The 23002-nt window shown below is 37.6% G+C and overlaps 2 protein-coding genes and 1 long non-coding RNA gene across 4 annotated transcripts; 2 read left to right on the top strand and 1 right to left on the bottom strand.

The window, feature by feature from the left end:
• Positions 1–1678: 1678 nt before the first annotated feature.
• zufsp (zinc finger containing ubiquitin peptidase 1) lies at positions 1679–7058 on the bottom strand. 2 transcript variants are annotated; one of them, XM_056258487.1, is made up of 12 exons: positions 6930–7058; positions 5473–6019; positions 5294–5395; positions 5112–5171; positions 4919–5026; positions 4619–4728; positions 4310–4478; positions 3337–3522; positions 3102–3264; positions 2404–2567; positions 2051–2271; positions 1679–1858 (listed from the first exon to the last, which is right to left on the bottom strand). In XM_056258487.1, the coding sequence occupies exons 1-12, from the start codon at positions 7056–7058 to the stop codon at positions 1811–1813; spliced, it is 2007 nt and encodes a 668-aa protein (XP_056114462.1). In that variant the 3' UTR covers positions 1679–1810. The 2 variants fall into 2 exon arrangements, with proteins under 2 accessions (XP_056114462.1, XP_056114463.1); XM_056258488.1 differs by having other exon boundaries at positions 5306–5395.
• kpna5 (karyopherin alpha 5 (importin alpha 6)) lies at positions 7034–21004 on the top strand. Its single transcript, XM_056258492.1, has 14 exons — positions 7034–7148; positions 9657–9790; positions 9974–10075; positions 13224–13323; positions 13404–13498; positions 13579–13710; positions 13819–13907; positions 17184–17283; positions 17438–17601; positions 17698–17776; positions 17874–17999; positions 18087–18214; positions 19936–20114; positions 20633–21004. Exons 1-14 carry the CDS (start codon positions 7145–7147, stop codon positions 20818–20820), a joined length of 1620 nt encoding a protein of 539 aa, XP_056114467.1. The 5' UTR covers positions 7034–7144; the 3' UTR covers positions 20821–21004.
• LOC130090873 (uncharacterized) lies at positions 10842–12359 on the top strand. Its single transcript, XR_008807742.1, has 2 exons — positions 10842–11139; positions 12220–12359. It is a non-coding gene; the product is annotated as an uncharacterized LOC130090873 (long non-coding RNA).
• Positions 21005–23002: the final 1998 nt, after the last annotated feature.

Below are 23002 nucleotides of genomic sequence, written 5' to 3'. Positions count from 1 at the left end.
TTGCTAGCCTCTCCAAAAATTACCTACCTTACATTTATTAATGTAAGAGATTAGGCTGTCTTAGAACAGTACATGATTAGAACAGATTTAATTCTTATCTGTATACAATGATTTACTCGATGGGTGGAAACATTCAAGAGGTAGTGGTTCATAAGAGTCTTAAAAGATATAGTCAATCCAAAAATTAACACACAGATAATGTGTTATCACTATCAGTAAAAACTTCTCATGATTATAAAATTAAGATTCTGTCATCATTTATTCCCCCTCATGTTTTTCCACACCTGTATAACTTTCTAAATCAGGATCAAAATCAGCAGATTAAGTCCCAGCCCCCATATACAAAAAGGCTGTCACTAACATTCTGATAACATCTCCTTTTGTCGAACAACATGAAATGACAGAATCTTTATTGTGAGAATTTTTACTGATAGTAAACTTGATAATTATTCTTTGTTTGTGCTAAGTTAGGTGAATTCTGAGCGCGTACCATGGATTGAGTTTTCAGACTGTGAGAAACAGTTTGTTTCTTCCCCCTCCCCTAGGATCCGTGTGTCATCTGCCATAGGCCTACAATAAAATAACTAAAACAACTACGCCTTTCCAATGTACAAAAGGCGGTTTTCACAATAATGCCATAGAATAACCATTTTGGGTTCCTCAAAGTACCTTTCAGTCATCATTTCTCAAAAGAAACATGTTTTTCTCAGTGTAAAGAACATTACAATATTCTAAAGAACCCTTTTCCACTATAGAGACCCTTTTGTCCCATTGAAAGGTTTAAGAGTGTGCAGTGTTGTATTTGCAATTTCATTAAAAATGCTTCAGACTATTACAAATGTTTAAATGTCTCTTTACTTTTCCTGTTGACCCATGGGCCATCTATATGGCCAGAAATCCAAAGGATGTTTGGTGTCCTAATTCCATTTTCACAAATATGCTGGAGACCCCAAAATATTTGATACATTTTTCTGAGAAATTCATGAAAGGAAATGGTCAACAAAATGCTTTTTCTTTAATCTAATCTACTATAAATTCTTATTTCAATCAAAACCACTGTTTTAGGGTTAACCGTGCATTAAGCCATGTTAAGTTTTCTGTATAACAAGTTATAAGTGTGAAAAAGCTTAATATAAAAAAATTGTTTTTCTTTATTAAGTATAGCATAAGAATTTTGGTTCCCCCCTGGAAGTCTTTTGTACAAAAAAACACATTGGGTGTGTTAGAATGTCTTAAACCCTGGTTTGCTGCCTACCTGTTAAGGTGTGTGGTTCACTTACCTGCCATCTCTCTCTCCTCTGGAGTGACTGTGAGATTTCTCTCTGTCCTGTGACTTGCCGGTCATCTGCCCTGATTAAATCAGGAAGCGTATTTTGGCATGTTACACATTTTGGCCATAAAACAGAGAAAGGAGGTGAGGTTCTGTAAATTATTCGAATTTCGCCTGTGGGGTGGGAAAAGCAGAGTCGTACACTGATAGTTCAGATCGACTCACAGTGCATAAGGCTAAAGGCTGACAAACACCCCTTGACCGCTGATAGGGTCAACAATGGATACCACGTGCATAAAACTGTAATTGAAAGACAAAATGAACTAATCATTCAATGAATCAAAATCTGAAGAACTGAAGATTCACACACATGATGACACAATAATAACTGACTTATTGTGCAGCTAGTAAGATAAAACTCTTTATTTATTATTGTTTGACATTTATACAAAAATACAGTGTTTCATAATCTGTTTCAAGAGACTAGTAGATAAAAGTAGCTGGGAATACATAAAACTGCAGCAGATGTGCACAACTGCATCAAGGAATTTTCTCAGCACATAGTGTTCTTGAATTGAGAATGCGGCTCTGAAAAACAAACACGCCATTCAGTAGTTGAACAGTTTAACATAGACTGCCCATACAAAAATATCTAGATGAAATACATTAATGAAATTAAGAGTAAATTAATCAAATAAATTAATAATAGTTAATTTCAGCAGTTATAATGCCCAAATAAATAACTAGCAATGAATTCCTAAAGCTGTAGGTCTAAATTACCTGTTTCTCTTCGGGTGTAAGCACCCCTTCTACGGCAACCACTTGATACTGTCTGTGTTTTAGGCCACCGGGCAATTTGCGCATACGGCGTACCATAGTAGCTACTGTATTCTGTGACAACACTCTCCTTATTTCCCCAGGTGCAAACTCCGGATCAAAGAGGAGCAGAAACAGGTTGCCATTTACTTTCTGTTCCACTCCTACAATCGAGCGACTGTGGCCTGATCATAAAGACAGAACAACATGTACGTTATCCTACAAAGGCAATTGTTTTCCTGTGAGGTCAATGCTATCTAGACTTTCATGCGGGACAAGTGCTGTAGTTTACAAGAGAAACCCGAGTCTTGAAATACCTTGGTGCTGGAGGTATAAAGGTGGTGATGTTGTTTGCACTACTTTGGGCGGCAGTCTTGCACTCCTACTGGCAGAATGTGAGAAATATTGTTTTACCCACTCAAACATTCTGAGGTGTGTGTCTCCTGGGCCAGTGGGCTTGTGAAAATCCACAATCCGGGCTCTAAAAATGAAGGAAATTTAAGATATGAACTTAATATTATTTAAGCTATGTAAATGTACTGTCCTGTTCAAAAGGTTAGGGTCAGTAAGATTTTGTAATGTTTTTGAAATAAGTCTTCTGTGCTCAGTAATGCTGCGTTCATGAAATATTTCAACAATTGAAAGTAACCTTTTTATTTTAATATATTTTAAAATGTAATTTATTCCTGTAATGTCAAATCTGATTTTTCAGGATCATTACTCCAGTCTTCAGTGTCACATGTTCTAATATGCTGATTTAGTGCTCAACACATTTTTTTTGAGGAAACAGCAATATATAAATATTTTCAGGATTCTTTGATGAATACAAAGTTCAAAAGAACAATCTATTTGAAATAGATTTTTTTTTAGCAATGTATACGTCATTACTGACATTTTTAATTAATTTAATGCACCCTTGTTGAATAAACGTAATAATTTTTTTCAAAACAAAAATCTTAGTGACCCCAAACTTTTAGTGTATGTGTGAATGTAAACTTGGGATTTCAATATATACTTCACACTAAGGGAGGTGAGAACTGCATAGATTTCTGTAGCTCCTATCCAAGCCCGTGTCCCCTGCAGTCGATGTTTGAAGTGTGAAGCACCCTGAGGATCTGCGCCTTGAGCCCACGCCTCCTCGATCATGGCCTGCACTCTCGGGATGCTGGGAACTGAAACTGAAGGAAAATTTTATGATGGTACTACTCAACAAGGAGCTAAGAGAATACATGATGTTGCTGATGTTGTACCCGGTAAAAGGTTATACTGCTCCATCCTGTGCAAAGATGAAAGAAGCATCTGGAAGTTTCTGTAGCCGCATCCCCAACCTTTGTCCCCCTCCGAAGAGGAGTAGTGATCAGTCTCAGCACAGAGCCACACATGCGAACAGTCGGAGGCGTCCCTCTGGTAGTACCTATACAGAGCTTCCATAAGTCCTGAAACAGAAAGGTTAATCAGCTAAATCTAAACCTTCAGTTGATTTATGCAGTTTCATTTTTTACAGGTTTCTGTATAATTTAAATATAACAATTATAAAATTAAAAATAACAATAATAATAATAACAACAATAATAAATGATTGTTATTTATGAAAAAAAGATTTAAAAACAAATAAATTCATAAAAAATGAATCATGTATAATTAATAAAAAAAATACATACATACGCTACCATTCAAAAGTTTGGGTCAGTAAGATTTTTTAAAATTAATAAATTTTATCCAACGAGGAGACATTAAAATTATCAAAAGTGACAGTAAAAACATTAATAATTTTGCCAAAAAGAATCCATTTCAGATAATCTTTTGATTTTATTTTTATTATCATGTTTTTTTTACTCATTTTTTACCATAAAAATATTAAGCAGCACAACTGTTTTCAACATGGATAATAATAAGACATTTTTCTTGAGCACTAAATCAGCATATTAGAATGACTGGAGTAATAAACATAACATTTTAGAAAATAAAAATCAGTTATTTAAAATATTTTATTTGTTTAATATTAAATTTGAAATATTTCACAATAATATGTTTTTTACTGTAGTTTTGATCAAATGAATGCAGTCTTGATGAGCATAAGAGACTTCAAACTTTTGAACAGAGCTGTAAATTTAAGTCAGTTATAAAGATACAGAACTGGACAGATTTTCAGTCCAATAATTTACCAACTGGACCAAATATGTGTAGATTAGTAGTATAGCTATGATGCAGTCCCTATCAGACCTGATGTTTTGCTTCTGCCATCATCCACCCCCGAGGCCAGAGATTCAAGCATCTCCACTCTTTTCCTGTGGAACTCAGCAGGAACCATCTGACCTCTAGACACAGCCCTCTCCATATTCCTCTCCATTTGCTTGCGATAACCACCACTGTTATCAAGCCCAAACTCCTTCTAAAAACCACAGGAAGATAAAAAATAAAGTGTTTTTTTTTTTGTGGTGGATTCAACACGAAGGTGAGTAAATAACATAATTTTAATATTTTGGGTGCACATTTCCTTGAATTCTAACAGTGAAGATGTCTGTAGCTTACCTGGAGCTTCTTAAAGTCCTCGGCTTCCCGTCTGCTCTCTAGCTCCCTCCACTTTTGCTCCTCTTCCTCCTGAAGCTTCCTAGCCAGATTCAGGTCTCCAGATGAATGTCCTTAAAACCCAAACCAAGTGAACATCAAGTCAGATATTTTTTTTTTAAACACAGTTTTGCTGTGCCAATAGTGTCTTTTCTTGATGCATTGTACTTGTGAAGACAACCTACAGAATTTAGGTTGCAACTCTTACAAACAATTCTATGAAAAATTTCATATGCTTTTGTGTACTTAATAATATCCACATGCCTGTTGCAGATGCTGAGTCGTATTCCAGGTGTAGCTCAACATGCTCCTGCAGGGAGGTGCTGCTGGAACAGCTCAAAGAACACATTGGACACTCATAACGTATCACACCTGGAGATTCCAATTATACAGTTACAGTTTAGTTTGGTCATTCACTTTTTGAATGAGCAGAGCTGCCATATCCTTGCTAACTCACCTGATCTGCCATTGCTTGTAGAAGATGCTTCTGTTGAAGTGCCAACATCAGGATCGGCCCCTTAAGAGGGCAAACCATATCAGACATCAATCATAGACCGTTAGTGATGAAAAAGAGGGTAAAATAAACAATTTGTTACTTTGTAAACATGCAAATATTCTTGATGTTTTGAGCTAAGACACCTTCAGTCACACCTTGGTCCTGTAAATGAAGCTCAACATGCTCCTGCAGAATAAAGCAGTCATTGCAGACCAAACTGCACATTGGACATGGAAATCGCCCCTCTGCAACACACAAAGGGAAAAGTATTAGCCTAATGGCTTACTGTAAAATCAGTTTTATGTTGTAAAGTCAAGAGCACCTTTATTAGGTGAGGACAAGCGCTGCTGCTTTGATTTTCGATGCCCATCTTCTCTCTCTCTTCTGGGGTTAGTGCTGGGTGTTTGTGTAGTCCTGACCAGTTGTATTGCACCATTCGCTGTGGCTGCGGCAGGTGGTGAACTATTCAAGCTAGTCGAGGTTTCCTGAGAAAGGGTGGTCCCTGTAATCGGAACGGCCATCCCATTTTCCTGACAGGGTGAAGGGTGGCCAGATGACGGGGGTGAGACTTGAGATACCTTGTGCTTATTTTTCACATTGGAAGTCCTTGAAGTATTGAGACTTTGAGCAAACCAGTCATTTGAGTTTTTCTGTCCACTGTCAACCACTGTTGCATTCATGTCCTTGCAGTCTTTTTCTATGTGTGCGGTATTGATGTGGAAGCTCAACTCATCGTACAAGACCCCGGACAAAGAGCAGAACGGGCAGGCCATCACATTCTCCATGTGACTCAGGAGGAGATGGGTTTTCATCTCTGCTTCAGATGGGAGCTCTTCACAGCAGATGTCACACACAGGCATCACACAAGGCTGGATGAAACGAACGGAAGAATAGTTTCAGCCAAAATTTCATAGTTAGAACAGGTTTTGTTAGCACAATAAAACTGGGGCAAATTTACAACCACTACCATCAAGGGGGGAAAAAACAATCAAAATGATAGAGTGATCCCGAAAGCTTCTTACACTGTCTGAAGGATATCTAATATTAATTTATTCTGATTTTACAATAGTACAGACCTGTCACAATGACTTTAATATATCTTGCTTTGAAATTGAATGCCTGTGGGCTTAATTATCCTGCCTTAATATTACAATAGAAAGTGAAGGAATGACCGGAATACATCAAAATGTATTACATAACACTATATTCATATTTAATAACTATAACCACAATTAATATATTACTATAAAATATGAAATATTCAGGGGGTTTTTTTATTCTAAAAACCATTAGTGTGAATGGCAAGTGGAATAATACTAAAGTGGTCGGGGGAAAAGATAAATATGGTAAACGTCTGTTCATATTTTAATATAAATACTATTAATATTAAACAATTATTTGTGTGCAACGTTTGTTTATAAAGCCATAAAGGAAATTATAATCACATTTATTTATGTGACAATTAATAGACAGCCAAAAGCTCATAACTGAAACAGATATGTTTAGCTTGGTAAATTTTTGTAAGGGACGCATTTAAAATGTCATTATCAGCTAATAGCAAAACTCCGAGAGGCGGCTATTAGGCCTGAAATCTTGATTTTACTAAGACGCTCCTGACGCGACATTATGCATCGATTCTGTCAACAAAACTGTACAATAAAGCTGCAACACAAACAATAACATATATAACATGTAAAAGTCTTCTTCTACTGACTGCACAACAACAAAATCCAGCCTGAAACTATCTCGAAATCGCTATTTGAATGCAACGTAAGTTACCTTTTTAGAGGTAGAAATGTTGACTTGAACAATAACCCGTTTCGCTTTCCATTTATTTTTATTGAATGAGGCCGCTAGTGAAAACCAGAAACAGCAGCGGAAGTGACGTTCACGCCAAGTCGACGCCATATTGCCCTCAGCTGGAAGAACGCGGGAGGGTCTTGAGAGAAATTTAAAAACACACGACCAGCGTTTCCCTCTCCGAACCACGACTAATGGGTGAGAATCATACATTATCTAAGATGTAAATGTCTTTTCTTTTCAGGGAGTGAATAAGGTAACATGGCATTTAGACAGAGTAATTAAACATTTGGACGTTTATGCCAAGCTAGCATAACACGGTTAGCATGTTAGCATAGAGCACAGTTTAGGATCAAAGTGGAAAAGCCTGCTGGAATTAAGCGATTATAAACCTCTAACGTATTAAAAGTGTGTTTGTGGCTTTATATGACTGATTTGATTTGTGACCTGTATGGTCTTGGTTGCAACTGTCAAGCTATTGCACACTAAATATGTTCTAATGCGCAACAGAAATTGATGGAGACCAGGAAAATGTAGTTGTTTGACGAGCCAAATAAACTGTGGTATCAATGTTGGTACTCTGGCTTATACTTAATGAGAACCATGATTGCTTATGTAGTGTATGGAAAAATGTGTGTGTTGTATGAGTCCAGTCCTCCCATATTCATACATAACAAGCTGATCTGATTAAAACAGCATTGTTTACAAGTGCTGCATTTGTCTAAACCGAGTATTTATAAGGTAGAGAAGATGGACGTATGGTTTGAACCTTGAAGAGAAAGGTTTTCCTAAAAATGAAACTGCTGTCTTTGTGTTCATGTTGTTCCAATCCCATCCTGTATGATTTTCTTTCTTCCACTGTGGAACATAAAAGATGTAAGACACTCGTTCATCTTTGGAACACAAATGAAGATCTTTTTGATTAAATCTGAGAGCTTTCTGTCCCTCCATTGATAGCTACGCAACTACCACTTTAACGCTCCAAAAAGTTTATAAAGAGATCGTAAAACTAATCCATATGAATTGAGCGGTTTAGTCCAATTGTTCTGAAGAGACACGATCACTTAATATGATGAACAGATTGATTTTAGGCTTTTATTCACATAAAACATTCATCAACTCACACATCAGTTGGGGTAAACGGAAGTGCAACTATGTTTGCTTGATGTGCAAGAACTGACGAGGTAGATTCTCGTGTGTTACGGGCTTCCGTAAGAACCAATAAGGTCCAATCCCGTGTGTTACGCAGTAAGTTTGAGCTTCTGTAAGAACCAATGAGGTTCAATCTCGTGTTACTCACATAGACTGTATAATACAATGGACGTAGTGTCCGTGACGTCACCCGTAGGTTTCGGAAGAGCATTTTTGAAGCCCAAAGTGGGCGGAACTGGCCGTTGCTATCTTGGCACTCCCTCACTCCCAAATATCCGAAAATGGGAAAAGAGGCGGGACGTGGGTGGAGCTGAGGTGTCTGGTTTTATATAGTCTGTAATTACAGGCCTGTTTCCTATACATATTTTTGAGGACATGTCAACAATTAAAACAAATACTTCCAATATAGTCTGTGTCTAGTAAATGTTACGCTATTTATGAAATGCATGCGTAACATTATATGACAACGTTTCAGACTGTTTTATACAGTCTATGGTTTCAGCCTACAGCTAATCGCAGTCTGTCGGATTCTGAAATGTAGTAAAGTTTTAAATAAAATTAGAAATAATAAATAAAATCATCTTAGAATTTTACTCTCTTGAAAAAAATGGAGCCCGGACTTCTTGGATGGTCTGTTAGTACAATTAACTGCATAGCAAGCCATATTATTTGATGTATGGTGTATATGTATGAAATAATCCTGAAAACAAGCACAAACACGGCAGAGACCCTAACCGGCTAGAATTAGCTAAGGTGATGTGACAGCTAACAGACAGCAGGTTGCCGCTTGGTTACGCAGCACGTTTTAGCTTCCGTAAGAACCAATGAGGTTTGTTCTCATCTTGTGCGACAAGCAGGTTCGGGTGAGCTTCTGTTTATGTTCGCTGATCAATGTTTATGTGAATAAAATCCTAAATTCAATCTGTTCATCATAAAGTGACCAGGTCTCTTCAGAGAATTTGGAATAAGAAAAAATCATATGGATATGATTTACGAGCTCTTTAAAAACATTTTGAAGCATCAAAATAGTAGTTGCGTAGCTGTCAATGGAGGGACAGAAATCGCTCAGATTTCATCAAAAAGATCTTCATTTGTGTTCGGAAGTCGAACGAGTGTCTTACGGGTTTGGAACGACATGAGGGTGAGTAATTAATGATGACACAATTTTCACTTTTGGGTGAACTATTCCTTTAAATTACAGTTGGGATTGCATTAAACCCAAACTGTTCTGAACTGTGTTCTTAAAGAAGCTGAATAACAAGAACATTGAATAGATAATGAAGGAAGTTCAGCATGCAAAGTGTCAGTTTGCACTGGTGTTAACACAGGAAAAGCTTGTACGGACAATGTGACAACCATAATTGCTTTCAGATAAACCATTCCTTTGGTCTTTACATGCTATTTGGCTCAAATTATGAGGAGAATTGCATACTGGCTCAACCAGTTATGTATCTTTTATGCATTGCTATAGGCTCAAAGTTGATGTGCAGAATAGACAACAGAAATTGAGTATCAGAATGTGCATCTGACCAAATTCTTTTGTCTAATCTGAAGACGCAATGGCAAGCCCGGGCAAAGAAAACTATCGAATGAAGAGCTACAAGAATAAAGCCCTGAACACCCAGGAAATGCGGAGACGGAGAGAGGAGGAGGGAATACAGCTCCGTAAACAGAAGAGGGAGGAGCAGGTTTGCCATCATTGTTTCTTCCTTATTATACAAACACATTAAATTGCATTTGTGTTTATGAAAGATTGGTTGTACATTATGGAATAAAACTGTACATATTGAAGGGTTATATGACTGGATTTGTTTATTTAAAATATCAGTTCTGTGTACATAGGAAATTAAGTTGTTCTACCTTCTCTGTAGCTGTTCAAAAGGAGGAATGTGTGTATACCACCTGGTGATGAGTCCATGCTTGAATGCCCCATTCAAGACCCTGATATCAGCTCCACTGTACCTGTATCAGGTGTAAGTAATCCAGTCAAACACCATTTAAACAATCTTTCCCTTCCACAGATGATTAAACAGTCAAATTCACAGAGAACAGACATACGTGTCAGTACTTTTGCCATGCTTGTTTAATATATATATTATATTTAAATATTTATATTATTATCATAATTTTAAGCATATTGAATTGACTATACGGGCCATTCTACAGAATTGGTGCAAACTGCTGTCCCACAACCAAAAAACACATTTAAAAAGCATTTAAGTATTCAAATCTTAGATGTTTACAAAGATCCTTCTATTATCTATTGAATCCTACAATAATATTTAAAATATCACTAAGGTTAATAAAATCATAATTTATTGGGTACTTTCAATTGGGAGGTGGCTGTCCCGACGAACACTAACCCCTAAATTTCAACTTGTGAAAATGATATTGAAATGTTTATTTTTTTCTCCATTTGTTGTTTTTAAAAATATCTTTTTGATTTCTTTTAAAAAGTGAAGTTAAAAGAGGCTCTCATAGCCTGAAGCCTATCTTTCATCGTAGATAGGTACCATCATTTTGAGGGAAATGTTTAAAAGTCTGAAAATCTGTGTGTAACTTTAAGGAACATCACTACCAAACACCTTTTTTCTGCAATTAAGCAAACTTTTTTGGGTGTTATTCCATAAAATCTAGTTTTTATGTGTGTACAACTGTTCAGAACTGTGCTAGTTAACCATGTGCTGGTTATCATCTTTGAACTAGGCTCAAAAGTGAGGGTTCCCGCGGGGTCTTAAAAGCATTGAATTTATGAATTTGGAAATAATACCTTTAAAAGTCTTGAATTTTGATGTATGGGTCTTAAAAATTGTGTTGTATGTCAGTGTTAATTTCATTGACTAAAATAATAACTTTTCTTCAACGACATTTTTCACTGACGAAAACGAGACGCTACCTAAATAAAACCTAGTTTTGAATGACAAAAACTATGAGGAAAATCTATTGACATTTTCGTCAACGAATAAAAACTAGATGAAAATGTTCGATAGTGTCGATCTGGGAAGCGATCCAGTCAGAACTGATGTCCTACGTGTGTGTGGTAGATGCACACATTTGTACTGTAACGTGCTGATCTACCCCGCGGCCTCATAAAATGTTAAAAATGTAAACTAACCACGCACCAACCCGAAGCGTGCAGCCGTGCGCATATACACCTATACAGTGCGCGGGTACTGCACTGAGCTCTCTTTCGTGTCTGAATGGACAAATACACACAACATTATGTCTAAATGTCCGGTTTGGAGAGTATTCATGTAAACTATGTCGGTTATGTCTTAAACAGTTGTATCGGGTGTGCATCAGTGCAATCGTATCCGCATGTCATTGGACATGAGCCGATGTCTTAAAGTGACAGTGGCAATAAACTTAATGCGGTCTGTGTTATTAATTCTGTTCAAGCAACAAAAGAAAAAGAGAAAAGCATTTACTGTTTGTTAATAGCTTTAATAAGGATTAATTATATTTAATTCATACAAATAATTGTCTGCTTGAAAGAATAAAGAATTATGTATGTAAGTTGTTATAAAGAATGCATATATCATTCATTGAAAAGAAGACTTTTACTTTAGGAAAAGTGGTTTTATTTAATTTTAAGATATATATTTTTTAAGTCACAGTAGTTAAATCTGTATCTGTATTGCTTGTTGAAACTTAAAAAAAAATCATATTAATAAGTTAATATATGTTTTCTCCGGGAGTATATGGGTTTGGAAATTTTAGAGAAATTCTAAATTAACACATTACAATTTACCTAAACCCATTATATTTTAGTCGACTAAATCTACTGTAGATTTAGTTTACAGTTTAGAAAATCTTAAAAAACTAAAATCTAAAATCACTAAAATCTTATTGTATTTCGTCAACTAAAACTAGACTAAAACTAAAACAATTCAGATGACTAAAATATGACTAAAATTATTTTGTCATATTTTTTGTCAAAAGACTAAGACTAAAACTAAATAAAAATTTGCTGTCAAAATTAACACTGCTGTATGTTACTTCTCCGTATTGTATTTTTCCTCACAAGTTTCATTTGTCAACCACGATTATTATGATTTTCGATGTTTATTGTTCAGGGGTCTCTCAGTTCCCCATATTCCCAGCATAGAATAAGTAGCTAGCTAATGTTAAAACACAACTTAACATTGTTCGGCAAACTTTCTTGTGGCCTACTGAAATGTTTTTATTTTTCACACCTGCTTGGCTTATCATCTTTTACCCATTCCACATTTGAAAAATAAATTAACACAAGTTGAAGGATTTTGTTTTTCTTTGCTGGTAGGGACGTGAAATAGGTATTAATTTTTAATATAAATGGTCTTAAAAAGATTTGAATTTAACTTGAAGAAACCTATAGGAACCCTGAAAAGTATCTACAATTGTCACTACCGAAACAGTCACTACCGAAACAGTCACTACCGGAACATGTGGTGAAGTTTCGGTTGTGACATCATGTTTTTTTGGGTGTTATTCCATAAAATCTAGTTTTTTTGTGTGTACAACTGTTCAGAACTGTGCTAGTTAACCATGTGCTGATTAGCATCTTTGAGTTAGGCTCAAAAGTATCTACAATTGTCACTACCAAAACAGTCATGACCAAAACATTCTTTTGTCATTTAATAAATCATTTAATAAAAATTATATTAATATAAATTAATTAAGTCATATATATTTTATACTCCAAAGGCTGCACTTTTTTGCTGCAAAAATACATTTTTAGCAAATATTGTAAAAATAAATAAATAAAAGTTATTACTACCGGTATTTAAAATTAGTTTGTTTTCCATTTTTATACATTTTAAAATGTTGATATTTTATTTTTATATTTTCAATTTTTTTCCTGTGATGAGAGAACTGAATTTTCAGCAGCCATTGCTCTTCAATGTCACATGATCTGTCAGAAATCATTTTGATATGCTGATTTGGTGCGCAAGAAAATGTTCTTCATATACCAATTCTAAACGTGAAACGGTTGTGCTGCTTAATATTTCTGTAGAAACACATTTACATCTTGCATTACAAGACCAACATTGGCACATTTTGTCCATTTTCCTGGTACATTTTAGACCTTTGTAACTAAAAAAGCACATCTAGTATGAACATTATTGTCAATCTGTGCAGGAAGGAGTCATAACCCAAGACATGATTCAAATGATGTTCTCTGAGGATCCAGACCAGCAGCTCATAGCCACTCAGAAGTTCAGAAAGTTACTCTCTAAAGGTTGGTGTCTTCATTCCTAAGTCTCATAGATTCAAGATTGACAATCATTTAAAGATTAAGATGTTATTAATTTCCCTCAGAGCCCAATCCTCCCATTGATGAGGTCATCCTCACACCTGGTGTCGTCAACCGATTTGTTGAATTCCTAAAAAGGAGTGATAACTGCACTCTGCAGGTAAGAACACGTCATATTACAAAGCTAAATTGCCATTACAGCCAAGCTTTAAGATGGGTATTGTTGCTTGTTTTTACCAGTTTGAAGCAGCCTGGGCCCTGACCAACATTGCATCAGGGACCTTCCAACACACCAAGGTGGTCATTGAGACAGGGGCCGTGCCTATCTTCATAGAGCTGCTCAACTCGGATTATGAGGATGTACAAGAGCAGGTGATATTTGCAGATTGTAACCTAGTTCATGCATTTCAGCCAATAGCTGGTTTATCAGATCTCCACAGCAGCATGAAAGTGATCTGTTGTGTATAACTGTTTTTGCAGGCAGTGTGGGCATTAGGAAATATTGCCGGGGATAATGCAGAGTGCAGAGACTATGTCCTCAACTGTGGCATCTTGCCCTCTCTTCAGCAGTGAGTGCCTTCTACTCATCCCAAAACGGCAATTGCATGCGTTTAAATTTGTTGCTTTTAAAGATGTGTATAATACCTGGTGGAAGCTATTCGTTATCTCAATGCACCGTGCACCTGAGACCCGCAGTGACAGCTGCTGTCAGATTCTAAAATGGAGAGTGACTGGAGTGACGCAAGTAGCTTTGCAACAGAGCGGTCATTTGAAGTCGAGGACTTTTCTCCCCCACCTTCACCTGAAGTGGAGGAGGGTGAATTGTCTGTGGACACAGGGCCATATCAATTCGAGCCGCTGGCTCAAACTTAGGGCTGGGCAAAAAAATCGATTTTTCGATTAATCGTTTTTTAAAATGTGGTCGATTCAAAATCGATTCTCAACGGCCACAAATCGATTTTTTCCATATTCAGGGCTCGCGTGCTGCGTCTTCTCACTCTGCACAAGGCAAGCGTCAAGCGCTGCAGGCGTCGATACACACTCGTGTTTAGGAGTCGGGACATGATTCACTTGCACAATCGGGCCAGCATTGCATCGTAACTAACGTTTATCATTTTCACGTCTTTTTTGAAGCAATTTTAAACTATCCTGTGCTCGCGCACTTGTGCATGTTTTTCATTGCGTGCAGCCTAAATCCGCCTCACAACAAACAGCTCGCCAGTAACAAAAGTTATTTTTCGTGGATTATATCGCTTTAACAGTTAAAAACACGCAAAATGATGCCAAAACTCTGGTCTTGGTGAGTAACCTCGTAAAGACAGTCGGTTATGTCTTAAATAAGCATAAAACGCGTGTGACAGACAGTATAATGAAACAGTAATGGATCCGTGCACTAGTTCTTAAAGTGAACGCAGCCATATGTGTCTGTCATTAATTTTGTTGTCAAAACAACATAATATAGCATTAATTGTAAGGAATCAGAATTAATAGCCTATGTATTTAATTCAGTCAGGACTAAAAGACTATCCAGTGTTATCTTACATTGGATTACTTTATTCAGTTTCTGTAGTATTTCTGACCTACCCAAAAACTTTTCTTTTTATGTCTCTTTATTTGTCTTTTTAGGCCTATTCTATTGTATTTATTTGTGCTACTTTTTTCAATTTAATTCAAAGATTGAAATCAAGCTTCCATGTGTTGCATAAACTCTTAACAAACAAATTACCCCATTGTAAAAACAAACATTTAGGTGAGATCAATGTAATAAAAAATTGTCTAAAAAATGATAACTGATATTTAGACTGAGATTTGTATTACATCTATATTCATATAGTCAAATCGAGAATCGAATCAGGAATCGAAATTCGAATCGAGAATCGAAATCGAATCGAGAATCGAATCGAACTGTGAGCTTGTGAATCGAAATCGAATCGAATTTGAACATCTGAATCGATACCCAGCCCTACTCAAACTGCGGTCTTAACTCAAGAATCGCGATCGGCATCTGATGAGTTTTGTCGAGTTGATGTCAATAGCGTGCGCTCTCTGTAGGCATATATTCATATTGATATTTTGCCGCTATGTGAAAAAATCCAGCAAAATGCGCCGGCGCGTTTTTCGACCCCAGAGGATTAACTTTAGCCTAACCATAAATTGTGATTAAAATATACATGATCACTCACATCAAGACACCGCTGCGCGGTGGTGGAGTCCATGCAGTAGGAGCAGTGTTTGGCACTGCGTCGCTTTTCAGCGCGAGCTGTGTGGAGAAGCCCATTTCCACCTCTATTCCGTTACCATCCTGACCACTGTACTAAATACAGATAAATCTACGCTAACTTGAAGCTATCCTAACTGTACTACACTACTAACTAACTAACTAACTAGGCTACACAAAATAATCGAAATAACTATATAAATGCTATGCTAAATAGATGCTAAAATACTCTATCCTGATAGTTTTCAATACTCGTAATTCCAACTCTTGACTCACAGTGGTTTTGACGAAACAAGATGGTTTTTATACTGCCATGGGCGTGGTGAGCTCGTACCTGCTTACGTCAGCTCTCACCGCTTACATCACGAAGCACCGCAAACATCCAATAGGAAAATTCAACTGCAGTAGCCACCGTTCAACCTGAAGAGGGCAGCACTCAGACGTTTTTACACCATATATTGTAGAATTAAAACACTTTATACCCAAATGTCAAAAAAGTTACTCGAATCAATAATCAGCACTAATAAAGCCCCATTCTTACAGCTCATTAACTAAAAACAGTTGGTTTAGGGTTTAGTTACCCTTTAAAGGAGAACTCCGGCGCAAAATGAACCTTTGGTCTAATTACACATTGTTACCTAGTCAACCGTTATCTGAGATTTGTTTTCATGATTATCGAATGTAAATAGTTTTATCTCTAAAAACAGTTTAGCCTATAAAGCTAGTATAACGCTAGTATATTGGGCATAGTGTAATGACAAATAAAAATCGCTTGTTAATACCACTAACAAGGCTCAAAATAGCCCCACACTAACACGGTAGCATAATGAGGGTCCCTACCTTCAAACCGAAGCATTGAGAACTTTGTCAGTGTCCAGACAGTTTAATAAGAAGATATTTTAAACATAGTCAACTTCGCGTATACAGGCAGAAGCCATCTTTGAAATACAGTCTTTACCAGTCGATCTACGAACGCCGATCCAAGTGCGCTGGTGAGAATGTGAACGAGCTATAAGTTGTGATAAGGTGAGCGCGAACAGCAGGCTTGGATCGGCGTTCGTAGATCGACTGGTAAAGACTGTATTTCAAAGATGGCTTCTGCCTGTATACGCGAAGTTGACTGTATGTTTAAACTTTAAAAGCGCGCATTTGTCTAGGTTAACATTAATGTTAGAGCTATCGGCCATGTTAACTTTAGGCTGCTACTTGCTTGTTTCCAATGATAAGCCATGCCTGAGGTTGATGAATGTTAGGCGAACGTTTGGATTTCCTGCCACATGGACCAGCCATGTTAGAGAACTGACTAAAAAAATCATGGAATCTCTCCGTGTTCAAAGAATTTAAATCTTGTTGGTTGAAGTCTTTTGATTAGGAGCCTTGTCCTTATAAGAACAGTGGACACTGAATAAACCTCACTTCCTCATGTCATTCTGATGTTTCCCACTCTCAAATTGCTGGTGTGTGCTTTGTGACTTGAGATGGTGTGCTTATGTTTCACTGTGCTATTGGTTTTTTTTTTTCAGAGGTAGTGTGTCTGTTACATAAGATTTTCCCAATGACCGCCATCTAGTGGTCTGATTGTGTAGCACATCGGTTTTATTTTCCCCCAATCCCCTCGTCTCTGCAGGTTGCTTGCCAAATCAAATCGGCTCACTACCACCCGGAACGCCGTGTGGGCACTGTCCAACCTGTGCAGAGGGAAAAATCCACCTCCGGACTTTGCAAAGGTGAGTTCGCAAACCAGTTCTAGATAAACCACATTCTAAATGCATAGTTATCAAATTTCAGTCATGCACACAAACACACTCTTTGTCTTAACAAGCAGTTTTCCTCTGTAAACATGATCATATACTTGACTAAGCAAATGCTCCTTCTACACAGGTGTCACCCTGTCTGAGCGTGCTCTCCAGATTGCTCTTCAGCAGTGATCCTGATGTTCTTGCAGATGCCTGCTGGGCACTTTCATATCTGTCAGATGGACCCAACGACAAAATCCAGACAGTTATTGACTCGGGCGTGTGCCGCAGGCTGGTGGAGTTGCTCATGTGAGGAACAGGCATGCTAACACAAGAAATAAACCTTGTAGTATCTGTTTTACCACTGACTTTGGCATTAAATCCATGTGTGTTGGCCATTCACAGGCACAGTGATTACAAAGTGGTGTCTCCTGCACTGAGAGCGGTGGGGAACATTGTAACAGGAGATGATATTCAGACCCAGGTAGTGTAGCTCCTTTGTGACATGCTAAGTTGTCCACATAGAGTAAAAAAAATAGGAGCAGTTTTCTGATCTGTTGTGCTGCTCTGTCCCATGTCAGGTGATTCTGAACTGCTCCGCTCTGCCCTGCCTGCTCCATCTACTCAGCAGTCCGAAGGAATCCATCAAAAAAGAGGCCTGCTGGACAGTCTCCAATATCACTGCTGGGAACAGAGTGCAAATCCAGGTGCTTCAGCCACACTGTGACGCTAGAAGATTATTACACAACACATTGTGTCTGAACATCTGTGGGTTGATGCTCTTTCTGTTGCAGGCGGTGATCGATGCCAACATATTCCCAGTGCTAATCGACATTCTGCAAAAAGCCGAGTTCCGCACCAGGAAGGAGGCCGCGTGGGCAATAACCAACGCCACCTCGGGAGGCACGCCAGAGCAGATGAGGTGCACTGTGGGCTCTTTTGCTTAGCTTTTTACCTCATTCAAGGAATTTGAAAGGATTAATTCTGATTGAGGAGGACTCATTGCCGTTCATTATTTTTCGAATGTTGATCTTAGTTTGCTTATGTAACGCATGCTAAACCACCCACATGCTGCCTCAGGTTATCATTACCCATAATCTGTTTTAAGACAGGACTTGAAGAGCTTAGTAATTATAAGGGGATTTGCGTTAGCAGTAACAGTCATTAAACCACTGAGTAGGATCAAAGTGCATGATACATTTATGGCCATTAGATGGCAGTAATAGTCAGATCAGCAGACCATCATTTAAGGTGTTATTTTTTTATATATATATTTTATATATATATATATATATATATATATATATAGTTATATATATATATATATATATATATACAATATTTTTTGTGGTAATGTAAACACTAGGGCTGCCAATTTAACACAATCATTTACTTCACTTAAAGCTGCAGTAGGGAGTTTTGAGAAAACGTTGACTTAGCCTGAAAATTTGAACAAGCACAACTTACAGGTCCCACCCCCTTGCTCTCTGCTGCGCTACAGCCCTCCCTCCACAGCTCGTCCTCCACAGCGGAGCCTGCCGTGAACGCGCAGGCTAGTAAACAGGGCCACCCATAACGGTGGATAAAAAGTTATGGCACATTCACTAATAGGGACTAAACGTCAATAATATGCTTTACATTGACTATGGCCTGCCCATACTTTGACTACAAACTTGGTCCTCAAATCATTATGTATTTTGCAATAGCCTACATGTAACTTTATAACGTTGCACTCTTTCTATAAGTTATAAATAGCTAGTAAGATAATGTTAATATAACGGTAACTAACGTTACAGTATGTAAGTAATTACTCTAGCGATATATAATGCTAGATAAGGTGTGCTAGTACATTATTTCAGCAACATGACAAGCCAGTGAATTAGCAGGTTTCAATTGTTGCTTAGCAGAGTGCGTGACATTTTATCTACATGTTATGCGGCTAGAGTTTTGACACCGAGTCAATGGGCTCTGTGTAATTCTTTCTTTTTCGCTTGTTTATCGTCATCGGTCTTTTTCCTTTTACCTCTTTGTTTTATGAGCAGTTGTCACTCGAGAATTGGCAGTTTAGGTTGTTTCTCCGTCATAAGCACAGCTGGAGCTCGCCGGCAATCTTGAGTTTGAACGACGGCTCGCGCTGTGCAAGAGAGGGGTGTGATCAGTGCGTACACGAGCGTGATTGACACTGCTAAGACATTCCTCCTGGCTCTGATTGGTTGTTTCTGACCGGGAGCGTGTATTTCTTGCAAATGGCAATAGGACCACTGGGAGGAGCCAGAGGAGCTTGATTTTTACACCGATTATCTGTCTCATATTCTACTGTCAGGACATAATGACAGTTTTAGCAAATACATTTTTTCAAAAGTTACCTACAGCAGCTTTAATAATAAAAACATGAACACTATTAATCATGTTAAAATGCAGTAAAAAAATATATATATATGAGATAAATATATATTTATATAAAATATTTTTTTTTTTAATCTGATGTTCCAAAAAGTCCTAAATTACTATGTAGTACTTTTCCCCCTCTCATTTAGATATGTTATATTTAACCCTACATATACATTATAGGAGAGAAAGCTATGTGTTCTGGGGTTTAAAGGATACTTTTTAAATGGTTGTAATGTTTTGTTTTACACACAGGTACTTGGTTTCTCTCAACACCATAAAGCCCATGTGTGACCTGCTCACGGTGATGGACTCCAAGATTGTGCAGGTGGCTCTGAACGGTCTGGAGAACATTCTTAGACTGGGAGAACAAGAGTCCAAACAGAACGGATCGGGCCTCAACCCTTATTGTGCCCTCATTGAAGAGGCTTACGGTAGGCATGCGTCACCTCATACTTTGTCACCTTATGCATTTTTTTATTTTTAGAAATTGTATTTATAACTAATTATTGACTAATTAGTCAATAATTAATAATATATTATTGAATATATTAAATATTTGTAATTAAGTGTAAAATATTTACTTTTGTGAGCAATTGAATCTTTAGAAAATTATTTAAATCATTATCCAATAATCTGAAGCAACTGGAAAACTAATGGAAATGTATTATTAAAAGAGGTGTGGGAACAACATGATTATCAGATTGGTGGTGGTGGATATTATTATATTTTATACTTGAAAACATTATTATTGTTAGTTATAATTATATTATTATTAAACAATAGCATATTTGTGTTTGAATAGCTGCTGGTTTTTGCAAGCCAAATTTATTATTATTTTTATTATGTAAACATTTGAATTGTCATGCTTTTCATTCATGCAAACACTTCTTGTTTTCCCCTCCACGCTGTTTGTTTAATTGTTTCTATTTTGACTGATGTTCCCCCTCAGGCTTAGACAAGATTGAGTTCCTGCAGAGCCACGAGAACCAGGAGATTTACCAGAAGGCCTTTGACCTGATCGAGCACTACTTCGGGGTGGAGGAGGAAGACGCTAGCATCGTTCCCCAGGTGGATCAGAATCAGGGCCAGTACATTTTCCAGCAGCCCGAGGGACCGATGGAGGGCTTCCAGCTCTAACCCGTACACCTATGCTACTGGCCAGTCTTCAGGCCTTGCTTCCTCCATCCTGCTTGGAGTCTCCTCTCCCTCCCTCTCTGCAGCGCAGGAACTCCGCTCCAGCCTCGCTCAAAGACACGGAGGCCCGGACCCGCTACTCGCAGCAGAGATGACACCTGCGCCCCCCCAAACCCAACCCACTAAATCTTCTATTTCCATCCTGCCCATCTTCCAAGCTCTTTTATCGAGAGAGAAGATCTGTGAGGTGAACCAAGGAGGGCAAAGCTCAGAGTCTGTAGTTTAAGTCCAGTTGAGACTTACAGAAAGCATCTTGCTTTTATTATTATTGTTGTTGTAGTTATTATTAGACATTGGCACTGGTGTCCTGTAAAGTAAACTTTACTCCATGTCCCTTGAGAAATGTGAAACTACCTCTTCAATCAGAAAACAAATTGTTTGACAAACACCCAGCCTTTAGTTCTGACAGTTCTCTTCTCTTGCTAAGCAAATGCTTCTATGCAAACAAATATGTAATTGAGGTGGTAGAAACCATAAAGGTCTATTGTAGTGTTTGGCCAGACAGAGTAACTAATGTATTTGCATTGATACATTTGCATTGGATGTATTCCTTGACTTTGTGTTCCATCACACCCATCCACAATGCATCCATCCTGAGGGCATGTCAAGCCTAGTTACACTATTTATTTTGGCGTTTTGTTAACTAGCAGCAAACTGCTGACCTTGGAGATCCATAGCCGTATTTATTGTGCTATTTGGAAGGAACCGGCCTGTGGGCTCCGGCTGTTGGGAGACCAGCACATAGCCCACTTCCTCTCAGCACCCACTTTGCTAATGCTGTTAATGCATTAAAAGCGTCGCATGAAATTATTTAAGTGTGGTCACGTGATCACCAAGATGCAGTTGTTTGTTTGTATGTATGCATATCATTGGGATTCTCGTCTCACCTGAAGGTGTTTCTTTTTGTGCTGACTGGCTTTAATTTGATTTATTTAATGTCACATGTTAGAAAGTGTTGAGATGTAGTGAAATGTGTATATTATATATACATTGAGGATAGGAGGAAGTTTTTTAGTGAAATGGTCTTGGTGTGCAGTGAAATATTAATATAAGGAAAGCGTCTTTTATAGCATTCTTCATTCAAAGAACTTTCACATGTCCCCCACTAGTGCTCAAAAATTCCTTTGAGGAACTTAAAATATTCTTTAATATTTCTTTAATGTATAAATTCATTTTTTTAGTCGCTTCAACTGAATTTTACATCCAGAAGATTGCCTTTGTCATGAAACCTGTCTGGCACGAAGTTCCTCTGTTCTTTGTTTTTGGTGTGATTATTTACTTCCTCTAGCTAGTGTTCTGCCCGTGAATCACTTGCACCCATTTTCCTTTGAAACAAGTTTGATCCAAATAAGAGTTATAATAATGGAAAGTCAGTATATTTACAAAAAAATCATTGAGATTGTAAAATGAAACTTTATCAAGCACATTCAATTGTGTATAGTTTTGTAAAATTTCTCATGTTTGTACAATGTTTTCTAAGTTTGGGTTGTTGTTTTTTTTGCATATGAAAAAAAAAACCCATCTGTGTTTTAAGTTATCATTGGTACAACCCTTCAGTATAGAGGAGAGAGGAGATCATTGCTTTCCTCAAGGACAAATGTTGGTATTGTGTGAAATAATGTAGACAAATAAAATGTTCTGTTACACATTTAAATAAGTGTACTGTGGTTTAATTGAGCAATAAGGTGCAGAAGTCCTTGCTGAATACACTCACCTAAAGGATTATTAGGAACACCTGTTCAATTTCTCATTAATGCAATTATTATCTAATCAACCAATCACATGGCAGTTGCTTCAATGCATTTAGGGGTGTGGTCCTGGTCAAGACAATCTCCTGAACTTCAAACTGAATGTCAGAATGGGAAAGAAAGGTGATTTAAGCAATTTTGAGCGTGGCATGGTTGTTGGTGCCAGACGGGCCGGTCTGAGTATTTCACAATCTGCTCCGTTACAGGGATTTTCACGCACAATCATTTCTAGGGTTTACAAAGAATGGCGTGAAAAGGGAAAAACATCCAGTATGCGGCAGTCCTGTGGGCAAAAATGCCTTGTTGATGCTAGAGGTCAGAGGAGAATGGGCCGACTGATTCAAGCTAATAGAAGAGCAACTTTGACTGAAATAACC

Source organism: Rhinichthys klamathensis, unplaced genomic scaffold, assembly GCF_029890125.1.
Source record: "Rhinichthys klamathensis goyatoka isolate OS25496 unplaced genomic scaffold, OSU_Roscu_1.1 h1tg000152l_1, whole genome shotgun sequence".
Taxonomy (NCBI): domain Eukaryota; kingdom Metazoa; phylum Chordata; class Actinopteri; order Cypriniformes; family Leuciscidae; genus Rhinichthys; species Rhinichthys klamathensis.
Note: the sequence above shows the minus strand (reverse complement) of the source record. Positions and strands in the feature narration are given on the sequence as shown.